The 13,424-nt window shown below is 45.9% G+C and overlaps 1 protein-coding gene across 1 annotated transcript in view; it reads right to left on the minus strand.

Moving 5' to 3' along the window:
* Positions 1-13,424, minus strand: part of Plbd1 (phospholipase B domain containing 1) — a 53,706-nt gene that overhangs the window by 32,731 nt on the left and 7,551 nt on the right. The window contains exons 2-4 of the mRNA XM_021165697.2: positions 12,171-12,390; positions 1,531-1,614; positions 358-496 (exon numbers count right to left, since the gene is read on the minus strand). Of these exons, the coding sequence (XP_021021356.1) occupies positions 358-496; positions 1,531-1,614; positions 12,171-12,390 (443 nt within the window). The remainder of the gene's footprint in view (positions 1-357; positions 497-1,530; positions 1,615-12,170; positions 12,391-13,424) is intronic.

Here is a 13,424-nt window from a genome sequence, read left to right on the forward strand (position 1 = left end):
TGTACCCAGGCTGGCCATGTACCCAGGCTGGCCATGTACCCAGGCTGGCCATGTACCCAGGCTGGCCATGTACCCAGGCTGGCCATGTACCCAGGTTGTCATGTGTCCTGGATGCTTTGCTTGTTTTTTTTGTTCGTTTCTTGTTTCTCTGGTTGGATTTAGTTAAATGGATTTCTGTGAGAATGATCATTAGATGAGGAAAATTTTATTTTGTTTTGTTTATGATACAAGGGATAGAACCCAGAATATGCTAGATAATTATTGTGCCACAAAGCTATATCCCTAATCTTGAATCAAAAAAGAAGTTTGTTTTATCATCCTGGTCATACAGAATCTGAGGAACTTATAAAAGCCTACCTTTATTTTCTCTTCTGAAGCCCTTTTCCGCGCTCCAAGATACAGCCCTTCTAGCTGGGTCACCACATAGCCGGTGTGTCTCCAGAATGGGTCATCCTTCTGCTCTTTGATGTTTTGCCGAGTCCACATTTCTTGCTTCCTGGGGGAGAAATCAGACTTTACCACAGATCCCCTGGTGCTAGAGTTACGGATGGTCGTGAACCAGCGTGTAGGTGCTGGAAACAGAACCCAGGTCATCTACAGGAGCAACAAGTGCTCTTAACTGCTGAGCCATCTCTCCAGGCTCCCAGAAAGATTTATTTTTTTTATAGTTCTTTCATTTTTACTTCTTTTAGTTCTCTGGGGTTTTTGTTTTGTTTGTTTTTATGAGATGATTTAATGATTTGACACAATTTTTCAACCAGAAAAGCTATTTCTGGCTTGTTTAGGCTGTCTCTATCCTTAAGACGATCCAATGCACACGTCTGGGGATACAGCCCCATAGTTTCCCCTGATTCCTGAGAACCTCTAGCCATCCACAAGTGGAGTGTTTAATGCCTGATTCAGCAGAACACACAAGAACCCTTGGGTTCCCAGATGAGTCTGCTGTGCCAGCAACTTAATTAGACTTACATTTTACTCTTCAGAAAACCGAACTAAAATAGAAGTTCCCCAGAAAGCATTAAGAAGCCTGGCTTTAGAACTGTGTTTGTAGTTAATTTCTGTACTATGGACACGGAGGCAAGAGGATCTTAGCTGGAATTTGAGGTCACTCTGGGCTACGTAGTAAGACTCTCTATGTCTCTCCACGTGTCAGGTTAAGGATTTAGATATTCTCCAACTTCGAGCTAGAGTTAATTGCCAAGCTCTTGACACAGAAACAACTTATGGAAGAAGGAGAAGGGGTGCCTAGAAAGAAAGAGGGGGGCACCCACGTGGAAGGCTTTAGGGATTTGACTTTGCCTTCTCTGTTTCCGCCATTGGAAGTGTGATATCCAACCTGACCTCTAAGAGAGCTGAAGTTGCTACCAACCAACTTCATTCCATTACAGAAAATGTGCGCCCCTCCCACCCCCAAGTAAAAGGGTCTCCTGAAGAGGCAGACTAAGACTCAGTATGGGGGGAAATGGCAGGGTAGCCATGGGAACAGGAAGGGTAGCCATGGTTACAAGGAAAGGGAGTTTCCATACATACTCCATGAAGTCTTGCACTTTTTTCACAATGGAAGGATTCTTGATCAGCTGTGGGTACAGGTTCGTGAAGTGGTCGTACATGTGTCTGAAATGACAGATACAGAGTCACCTTCCAGTGTCTCCTGGATGTCACAACTTCAGTAACTCACACTTTCAGCTTAACTGGAATGCACACCAGTCACAAATCTCCACCATGCTTTAAAACTCAAACCATACAAATGCACAGCTTAACATGAAGAACTCTTTCCGGGAGCTGGAGAGATGGGTCTGTAGTTAAGAGCACTCGCCGCTCTCCCAGAGAACCTGAGTTTGGTTCCCAGCATAAAAGCCAGATGTGGTGGTGTGTAACTGTAACCCCGTGCTGGGAAGATGGGAGACCGGATGCTGGGGACTTGCTGGCCAGTCAGCTTAGGTGAAGTAAGCTCTGGGTTCAATGAAGAGACCTTTCCTTAAAGAATAAGGGGGCTGGAGAGGTGGCTCAGTTGTCAAGAGGGAAAATTGGTCCTGCAGAGGACCTGAGTTCAAGTCCCAGCACCCACACCAGGCAGCTTACAACTACCTGTAACTCCAGTTAAGGCGAGTTAGAGTGTCTCTGACTCCTTATTGCATACACAGACACAGATATGCACACAGACACCAACACACACAGACAAACACACACAGATATCCACAGACACACACACAGAGACACTCAGAGACATAGAGACACAGACACACACACCATACCACCACACTTACACATTAATAATAATAATGATAATAATAATAAGGCATATAGAAGAGGAAAGGACCATAAGTTGCTGGTGTGGTCTGAATATGAAATGTCCATATGAAATGTCCATATGAAATGTCCATTACAGGCTCCCATGTGAATGGTTGGTCCCCAGCTGGCAGTGCTGTTTTGAGACATGGTAAAGTCTTTCTAACATAGCCTAGAGGTCAGAGGTAGAGCTATACAAGAGTGGGAAATGGGGTTATGGGTCACCCCTTCTCCTGCAGTCCTGTGCACTATGACTCTGGACATCATGTAAGCAGCTGCATTGGTTTCTACTGGTAGAGCTACAAGCCACCTTATGGCCTTGCCAATTCTGCCAGTAGGGACTGCATTTGCCCCCTAACCATAAACCCCAAATAAAGTTTCCTTTAAGGTGGCTTCTTGGAGGCATTTTATAACAGCAATGAGAAACATCATTAATAGAGCTCCCACATGACTCTGCTCCCATGGGCCCAAATGACTTGGGGTTGAACCCTCTGACACCAGAGGCCCAGAGAACATTTTACCCTTAAAGATGACTGATCACTTCAAGTGTCCTGTCACAGACAGAAAATGGACTAACCAGGAACTCATTGTTGGTTCTTAGGGCAACAAACTTAGGGGTTCTTATTCCAAGATGCTCCTACACATCTCAGAGTTTCGGGAGACAACCAAATATTCTGTGTGACCTTGGGCAAAGTGAGGAGACACTGGAAGTCCACAGTGCTGGGAGAGGTAGGGGGTGGCCATCACCATCTCAGAGAGCAATGATTACACAGCCAGGCGTCAGGAAGAGTAGGTAGGTCTTGCATAGCAGATGATAAAATACCCAAGCTAAAGGATAAAGGAGACTGTTCTCCCACATTGGGCGCCAAGGTTGCCATCATAACCATCGACTAAACCCCTTTCTCCCTACAGGATGCTAGTAACACAGGCCCATTCTGGGGTTCACTGGTCAGAGGAGGAGGGGGGAACTAATTGATTCTAAAATCTGAAGGAATGAGACTCAGACCACGGGGAAGTGGGGATTCTACTTGTAGAGCCTAACCCAGGATGATGAAGTCAAACTTTGAATCCTTGACTCAAAGTCTTTCCCTACCGTGGTATACTCACCCTGTCGCTTTGTTTCCTTCAGAGATAGCTACTTATGTGCTTATAGCATTTTTATGGGATGAGGAGACAGATCAGTGGTTTAAAAAAACTTGCTTCTTGCTTTTCAGCATCTGCATGGTGTCTCACAACCATCAGTAACTCCCGTTTTAGGGGACCTGATGCCCTTTTTTGGCCTCCATAGGCATCAGACACACACATGGTACACATACCTTCATGCAGGCAAAACACATACATAAGATATGATTTAAAAAATTAAATAACAATATAGTTAAGTGCATCAGCTTCTGAGCTGAATGTATCCCCACACACTTGGTGGATGTTTCTAAAACACTCAACCCCTCAAAGGGATGGGTTACAGAAAGGGCGAGGGGGTCTCTCTCTGGGGAGAGTGGCATAGGGATAGGAAGCCGATGAAACCTACTTTCTGGAAAAAACGTTAAGCCGAGAAAGACGACCAGAGGGTGGTGTGCAGAGCTCACCTATAGATCTGAGAATTGTGATGTCTTAGTCAGGGTTTCTATTCCTGCACAAACATCATGACCAAGAAGCAGTTGTGGAGGAAAGGGTTTATTCAGCTTACACTTCCACACTGCTGTTCATCACCAAAGGAAGTCAGGACTGGAACTCAAGCAGGTCAGGAAGCAGGAGCTGATACAGAGGCCATGGAGGGATGTTCTTTACAGGCTTGCCTCCCCTGGCTTGCTCAGCCTGCTCTCTTATAGAACCAAGACTACCAGCCCAGAGATGGTCCCACCCACAAGGGGCCTTTCCCCCTTGAGCGCTAATTGAGAAAATGCCTTACAGTTGGATCTCATGGAGGCATTTCCTCAACTGAAGCTCCTTTCTCTGTGATAACTCCAGCTGTGTCAAGTTGACACAAAACTAGCCAGTACATGTGGGCATTAAGGAATGTGGGCATTTTGAACTAGAAGGAGGAAATAGACAGGGTCAATGGTCTAAGCTGAATTTCTTACTAAAACAATGAAATCACAAGCTTACATTAAGGGGGAAAAAAGGTATAGAAGTTCTGACAAGATGACTCAGCCAATGTGCTTACCCTTTAAGCCCAAACGCACTAAGTTTGATAAACAGACCTCAAATAAAGAAATAGAGAACTGACTCCTGAAAGCTGACCTTGGACTTCCACAGGTGCCCCACAACAAATACCTTCTCCCCACCAAACACTAAGCACACACACACACACACATACACAAGACTAGAGAGAGAGAGAGTAAACAATATTATACTTTATATACAATTTTAAATTTAAAAAAATGAAAAGTTTTGATATACAATGCTCACTTAGTAAGGAAACAAAAATATTGGGCATTTTACCCAAAGTCTTCATCACTGTACCCACAGTCCTTCCCACTGCACCCAGTCACTGCGCCCTGCCTAGTTCATACAGAATTTCAGCTGTTTGCACACTCCCACTATCAAAAGCACAGCACATCTCTAATGGAGAAAGTCCTGTGTATTTCGCCCTGCAGGGAGCATCTGTACAGACCTCAATGAGAAACACAGCAACCCAAATGTCAGTATTTCTAACAGAGAGATCCTGAGGCAGAGGACTATCTGTCTCGACTGGAAGATGGCAGCTAAGGAGCCATATAACATAACACAACACAAGACAGATGCAAACATAGGAAGACACCTGACACTAACAGCTAACATGCAATTACTAAACTATGGCTTGTTTTGTATAGACTATATGTTAAAATTTTATTTTACTTTTGATCATTTTTCTTGTATGTATATGCACCTGTGTGGAGTTCCCAAGGAAGCCAGCAGAGGGCATCAGGTCCTCTGGAAGTGCAGCACTTCTTATTTCTGAGTCATCTTTCCAGCCCTAAGACAAGGTTTCTTTGCTTGCTTATGTTTTGTTCTGACATTTAGAACAGGGAGGAGATATCTTAGGTGAACAGAGGAGCTGTGCATCCATCTGGCTTCCCTGCATGCTACTGTGCTCCTCTGTTACATGGTTATAGGGTTGGGCTTAAGTCCTCTTGCTTGCAAAGGCAAGCTTACAGACTAAGCCAGGCCCAAGGACACAGACTTTGAATTCTGAGTTCAAAGCTTGATTCTACACTGGCTAAAAGCAAGATTCCCGATTTCTCCATGGTTGCACGTCTCATGCAGCAGAACTTCAGGGATCTGTCAAGCCTAGTTTAGGGACCAGCAGTGCTTCCTCCTAAGTGCTAAGACTTCCTTGCTCACCTCAGTTGGTCACACACATTCAGATGTTGAGAATCTCAAAGGCTCACATCAGTTAGCGATTTTCATCCACTGTGTCTGACTCATCTGTTTGGCTTTCCTGGATCAAGGACCGGACAGGCTGCCTTAGTCTTTTCCACAGTAACTAACTCCCCCTACCCCCCATGTGTGTGTGTGTGTATTTGCACAAATGGACAAACTCTGGCTAAACAGCAGCCTGGTTTCCAACTCCAAATCCTACTGTGCTGGCTAGTTTTATGTCAACTTGACACAAGCTAGAGTTCTCTGAAAGGAGGGAGCCTCAGTTGAGACCGTGCCTCCATAAGATTAGGCTGTGGGAAAGCCCGAGGGCGTTTCTTTAAGTAGGGACCAATGTGGAAGGGACCTACCCATTTTGGGTAATGCCATCTCTAGGCTGGAGAACCTGGGTTCTATTAGAAAGCAGGCTGAGCAAGCCATGGGGGTGGGGGCAAGTCAGGAAGCAGCAACCCATTATGGCTTCTGCATCAGCTCCTGCGTCCAGGTTGCTGCCCTGCCTGAGTTCCTGTCCTGACTCCCTTTGATGATGAACAGTGATATGGAAGTGTAAGCCAAATAAACCCTTTTCTCCCCAACTTGCTTTTTGGTCGCCATGTTTTGTTGCAGCAATAGAACTCCTGACTGTGACACCCACTTCTGGCTTTCTAACTTTCAACTACCTAGACTAGGGTTCCTAGTGCATGGACCCCAGTGAGCATAGAGTTAGTACAGACTGAAGACTTAACGTGAAGTTTCTCTGGACACTCTTTGGAGCAGAGTATACTAGATAAGAGCCTGCAGCAAGCTGGCTGTGACCATTGTCACACGTCACAGGATTGCCATCGTGTCTTCTGTATTCAGTGGCCCTTGCTTCATTAGGTATGTTTGAAGGCCAGGCTCCAGCTTAGTTCTTGCCTTTGTTTATAGACTTGACCTAGAAGCTTACTCAGCTTCTAACATCAAAAGGAGCCCTCCAGGCCTGTGGAAGAAATTCCTGAGGCATTTCTTGACAGTCGCCCAATACCGCAGATAGACTGTTTTCTTCCTCTATTGGGTCTGCGATGCTGGCTTTATCAGCCTTAGCAATGATTGCATCACTGTGTCAAATACTCTCCACCACAGAACACACTCCTGCCCACCTCTGTCCCCCTCTTCTGATCAACAAAACAGTGTGTGTGGTGGGGCATTGATCTCACTCCTTCCAGCTGGGCAGTTCCAGAGGAGGCGACTTCAGCTGCTGCCGTGGACACCCCACTTACCAGCCACTTTATTTAAACCACTAGCAAGAGTATCCTGGGGCCCCATGTCTTCATCACCTTTTCTTCTCCGACTGGTTCATGCCTCATTTTATTAATGAGCCATTCAGGACCACTTAACGTTTAGCTCATCAGAGAGACTCCAGAGACTGAATTTACAACTCTTAGGGAGCCACCCAAACGAGTTAAAACAAACAAACAAGTACAAAGAAACTCAGCTTGGCTGGGGCTACCGCCCTGCTGCAGTATATATGCAAGCCTCTTCCTTCTGATTCACCAGCTGCAACAACAGGATTCAATTAAAACTAAAGAGCATGTAATTAACAGCTGGAGGCAAAGTGCCAAGCCAGGCATCTGGGTGAGGCAGGGACCCTAACTCCAAGGTGTTCCAGATAGAGGAGGGGGAGGGGGCGCTGTAAGTCAGTGGGGATACAATCATAAGAAGTTTCGCCATTGGGGAATAGAGAGGCTGTAGTTAGGAGTGTTTCCTGTTCTTGAAGAGGACTTTAGTTTGGTTCCCTGTACCCACATCAAGTGGCTCACTACCAATCTATAATTTCAATTCTAGGACATCTGATGTCCTCTTCTTACCTCTGGGCACGCGAGTGCACACACACACACACACAAAAAAAATAAATAACACATAAATAAGATAGTGTTTTGCTGGGCATGATGGCACATGCCTGTAATTCCAGAACCTGGGAAGGAGAGGCAGGATGATCAGTAGTTTAAGGTCATCCTTAGCTATATTGTGAGTTCTGGGCCAACCTAGGCTACATAAGAACTTGTCTATCTCCAAAGATAAGAGAAAGGGAGGCAGAGGAAGAGTGTGGGCCTGCGGTGGGCTCCCAGTTACATTTCTTGTTGCCAGGATTGGGGGAGGGGGTGAGTTACCTTGAGGAAGTACCTCAAGGGAGGAAGAATTTATTTTCTCCCATGGTTTAAGAGGGTACAGTCCACATAGTGTGGAAGGGGAGGGGACTTGATATCAGGAAGAGCCTGTGTCTGGGACACTTTAAATCTGGTTGGGGAGGAGGCAGAGATGGCAGGCAGGAACTGGGGCCCCAGTGAGGTCCAAAAGTTTTCACAACTTCACCCAAACAGTGTCGCCATATGGCGACCAAATGTTTGAACACATGAACCCGTGGGGGACATTTTACATCCAAATTGCAGCACTGGCCCTAGATGACTAAGAACTCCTCAGGTAGTAGAGATGAAGGCAGCGGCGGCGAGTTCCCAGGAATCCACTCAGCTGAGACATTGTGCTGTGGCACCTCCAATCTTGACATCAGGATCCTAGGAGTCCAGCTAGCTGTGGTGATGTTGTGCCTCTCAGCGGGCGCTCTTGCCCCTGCAAGCCCAGCGTATCTACTCCACTGAGCAGGTCGATTCTTTAACAGCCAGCTCTTGTACAGCGGACATCTCAGGGGCCACATCAGAAGAGGAGGAAATAGGTGGATAACGCCACGCCTTTCCCCAGCTCCGGGCCAATGGGTTGTTCTGAAACATGCTTGGTCACCAAGAAAACAGCCGGCTCTTCAAAGCTTTGAGCAGGGCTCAAAGGTGATCTAAACACAGCCTCATGCTGAAATCCCTGCCTGTATTTGCCTTTCCTGAACCGGTTAGGACGACAGAGCCTGAGCAGAGGTTTCCGGAATGTCTGTTCCCTGGGACTCTGCATATGTTTGCAGACCGCTCATTAGCTGCTGGTGATGACACCCAGCTCATCCCACATTGGAGGTAGCAGTCGCAAGTGAATCTCTGAGTTTGAGGCCAACCTGGATTGTATAGCAAGTTCAAAAACAGCCAAGCTGCATAGAAGAAGGCCCTTTCTCAAATAAACAAAAGAAAAGAAGAAGGAGAAGAAGGAGATGGAGGTGAAAGAAAAGAAAGGAAAAGAAAAACAATATTAAAGAATAAAGAAAATAAGTGAAAACATGAGATTTTGCTTCAAAAACAACACAAAGCAAAACCAACCAATTCAAAACAAAACAAGTCATAGTTACTGAATTGTAGCTGCTTTTTGGAAAGTAAAACTAAGCAGTGTCACAGTGCTGCACACCTTTAATCCCTCACTAGGGAACGCAGAGGCTGGCTGAGCTCTGTGAGTTCAAGGCCAGCCTGGTCTAAACAGTGAGTTCCAGGACAGCCACAGAGTAAGATGCTGTCTCAAAAAACAAAGGGGGGAAAAGAATGTGATGTTTACTATAGACATGCTCTTAATGAACTGGGGTGCAGGGAAGGCAGCAAATGAATAAAGTTACTCAGAGATAAATGCCTTACATCTAGAATGAAGGTGTAGGGCTGTGGAGAGGGCTCAGTGGAGTTTGATCCCCAGAACCCACATGGCAGAAGAAGAGGCCTAACTCTCAGAGTGCTCTCTGCCAATCACATACATGCCATGCCATCCGTATACATAAGTGTACACACACACACACACACACACACACACACACACACACACACACCATTAAAATCCCATACCATAACCCTAACCCAATTTAATTACAACCCTAACATACCCCCAAGCATCTGCTGTAAGATGTTGCAACATGTTTTCTGCATCATGAGAACGCCATCATACCACCCAGTCAGAAGCCTGTCAACCCCCCAGGGCTCTCCCACAGTAGGTCTCAGCGGAAATACCCAAGGAACCAGTGTTCATGCTTAGCACATCCCAGGGCCGGAGCGGCTCTCTCAGAGCTCGCTTTCCCTCACGCCCCTAGACGTGTCACTGGCAACTTTATCTGTTTATAGCCAAACAATTATTGTCGGAATTATTTCTCCAAATTTGCAACTCGGTTAAATAACACAGCCAGAATGAAGTGGAGAAGGAAGTACAAACAAGTCAGAGGGGAGCTGGGGAGCTGGACTTACATACAGTACAGCTTTAACATGTTTTAAAAACATTTCCAGGGGGATGAGGAGATGGCTCAGTGGTTAGGAGCAGAGAGGACCTGGGTTCAGCTCCCAGCACCCACATGAAAATTCCAGTTCTGGGGGCTTTGGGCGCCTTCTTTTGGCCTCCACATAGCAAGCATAAGGTGCACTTCCATGCAGTCTGGCAAAACAAGTAAAATTAAATAAATCTTTTCCAGATAATGGTTTTATACACTTCTGAATGTTAAGGTTATTTACATAATAAAATTGTCAAAACTGGTATAATAATAATAATAATAATAATAATAAGCCTGAGAGGCTAGCTCAGTGCAGGATGTGATGGCCTGAGTTTGGATTCCTGACTAAGTATAAGAGTGCATGTCTGTGATTCAAGAGCAGATGTATGCAGACAGAAAGATCCAGGGAGTTCACTGGCCAGCCATTCTCGCTGCATGGATGAGCTGTAGGTTCAGTAAGAGACCCTGTCTCAAACTAAGGGGATGAGAAATAGAAAACACCCAGCATTGACCTCTGCCCCCGCCCACGGGCTGGTATACACCCACAAATACACACAAAACAGGAATTTGTAGTCTGAATAATAAACGAGCCACAGTCCATATCTGGCTCCATCTTAGTGGCTCAGACTAAGATTAAGATCCGTATTTAACTTATCATCACAGCTAGGGTTCAAAAGCCCCCAATAAAGTTAGATTAAACCACACTTAACTAGGTCACAGAGAATAAAAGAAGCAAGCCAAGCGGAAAAGACAATTATATATCAAATACCATCAGACACAAGATACAACTTACTCCCTTAAAGCCTCTGCTCAACAAAGCAATCCCCCAGCACTCAGGAGGGTGAGGCAGGAGGATCCCTGCGTCTCAGAAGCCAGCCTGGGTTGTTTAATGAGTTCCAGATCAGTCATGGTACAAATAAACCCCAGGAAAGCTTAAGTATGGTGATTAAATTATTATCAACTCAGACAAGGCAAGGACACCAAGATTGAATAGCAATAGACTTAGGAAGAATGGTTACAATATACTGTAAACTCATTAAAACTTTAGTTTATGGAGAGATGGCTCAGCGGTTAAGAGCACCGACTGCTCTTCTAAAGGTCCTGAGTTCAAATCCCAGCAACCACATGGTGGTTCACAACCATCTGTAATGAGATCTGACGCCCTCTTCTGGTGTGCATGAAGACAGCGACAGTGTACTTATATATAATAAATAAATAAATCTTTAAAAAAAAAGAAATTAAAAAAAAATTTAGTTTAAATCTCTTTGCCTACCTGGAAATGTTGTTTCAAAATACTAGAGAATAAATGCTCTTACATTTTATTAATTTAAGCAATTCTGTTCTTATTTACGCATCCATTCATTTATTGTATGTGTATGGAAATTAGTGCACCATGGTATAAGTATGGAAGCCAAGAGGACAACTTAACGAGCAGGTTCTAGTTTTTTGTTTGTTTGTTTGTTTTTGTTTTTTGTTTTGTCTACCTTTTACTCTCCTGGTTTCCGGGCTCTCTCCTTCCCACTCTCCTCACGTGACCCAGCTCAGGGTCAGGCTCACTCTGGACTCTCCTAGATGTCTCTGTCTGACTGTGCTTTATCTACAATAAACCTTCTCCCCTGGGCGGGGGGAGGGGTGGTGGGGCGGGGAGGAGAAAATCAGGTTCTCTCCTGTCAACATGTGGGTCCCTGGGATTGAACTCAGGGTGTCAGGCTTGGTGGCAATTGCCTCTAACCATTTACTCAGCACCTTACATCTTACTCAATAAATCTTCCCTGCTTTGCTGCTCTCAGGAAATCATTCCGCATCTTACCTGCTTTCTACCCAATGGCAAATGACGAGTGGGATTGCATGATGCCCCTGCCTCGCAAATGGTTTCCTATCTTTCAGAATGGTTTTACATAACAAAGGAAGGTGGCTGAGATGATGGCCGCTGCAAAAACCTGAGTTTGGATTCCCAGAACCCACATTAAAAAGTTGAGGTTACAGCCCGTAAAACCCAGAGCTAGAGGGGTGGAGACAGGAGGGGCTCTGGAGCCCATTGGCTGTCCAGTGCTAAATCAAAGCACTTCCGGTTCTGTGAGAACCCACGTCTCAAAAACTTGACAGTGGAGAGCGATTGAGGAAGACGCGGAGTCCCATACACAGGCACACCAGCACACACATGCACACACATACGGACACACAACCTCATCTTATAAAAAGTGGAAAGATTTCAGAACGGAAGTGTCATGAGAATGAAGGTGTGCTCCACCTGTGTTATGATTATGGGTTCGAGTGGGGTGCCGATAACCTATCACGGTGTACCGCAGCTACCCTCCACTGCTAACACATCAGTCACACCGGGATCCAAGAGCCACTGCTGGACAAAACAAAGGGATGGGGCACTTACAGAGCAGTGAGGTAGCCCTCGAGGTAGCCAGCCAGAAACATGATGATCTCATTGGGCAGGACCTGAGAGCCGTACCCAGCTCTGATCTCCAGGATGCCCCAGCCTGTGGTTTTAATGGAGTCATTGTAGTAGCCGTAGGCGTCCCCATTCTTGTCCAGTACTGTCTTGATTTCCACTTTCTTCGATTCAGGGGACCAGTATGCTGTTGCACAGTGGACTCCTGCAGGAAAAGGGAGCCATGAGGAATGTCACTCACCTGTGGCCAGTGCCCTCCCCCTGTGAAATAAGATGGCTCAGTTAGTGAAGTACTGGCTGAGCAGGTCTAAGTAAGGCTCTGAGATTGCTCTCTGGTACCTGACTGATGTTATGGTGTGTATCTGTGCAGAGGGGGTGGGCACGGGAGCCTCCCCGGAGCTCACTCGGGTAAGAGACCTGTCTTAAAAAAAAAAAAAAGGTAGACAACATCCCAAGGAACAATGCCTGAGGCTGGTCTCTGGCTACACACACACACACATCTCACACATTGCACACACACATCACACACATACATACATACACACATACACATATCACACACACATACACACACACACACACACACACACACACACCACACACTATTTAAAAATAAATTCTTTAGTTTCTCCTCTTGGTCTCACAGGTTCCTATCCAGGTGTCCAGTGGTAACATTAAAGGTCCAGTACTTTGGGGTCCTGAAATGGTATGCCTAGCTCTCCATCCTGCCAGGAACTGGGCCAGCCCTTCCCATTTGTCCCTATTATCTCTTCCTCCTGATAGTCTGTCTCTCGTTAACTTGTTAACAGGCTAACAGGATGGAAATGGCTAAGGAGGACTCAGGAAACCGTCCTGCCTCCCAGGGACCCTTTGTTCCCACAGGACCAATGCACCCAATACACTTTACTCCTTAAAACTTAAACCTACATGGCAAACCCCTGCAGTCCAGAGATTGTTTCTTTCCCATCTGGTATAGTATCTGGCACGGTGTTGTATATCTGTGCAATGGTCAATGTAAACTGTCAAGGAGACAAGACTCTAGAGTTGTCTGAGAAATGGGACAGAGCAAACCTGTGGGGGTGGGGTTTCAGGATTTCATTAAGTGCGATGGGAAGACCCACCCACTGTGGGTGGCACCATCCCCTGGCTAGGATCCTGGACTGTATGGGAATATAGGGAGGGGGGCTGTGTAGCCACGTATATTTGTAACTCTGCTTCCTGACTGTGGATGCCGTGTGT

Source organism: Mus caroli, chromosome 6 (genome assembly GCF_900094665.2).
Source record: "Mus caroli chromosome 6, CAROLI_EIJ_v1.1, whole genome shotgun sequence".
NCBI lineage: Eukaryota > Metazoa > Chordata > Mammalia > Rodentia > Muridae > Mus > Mus caroli.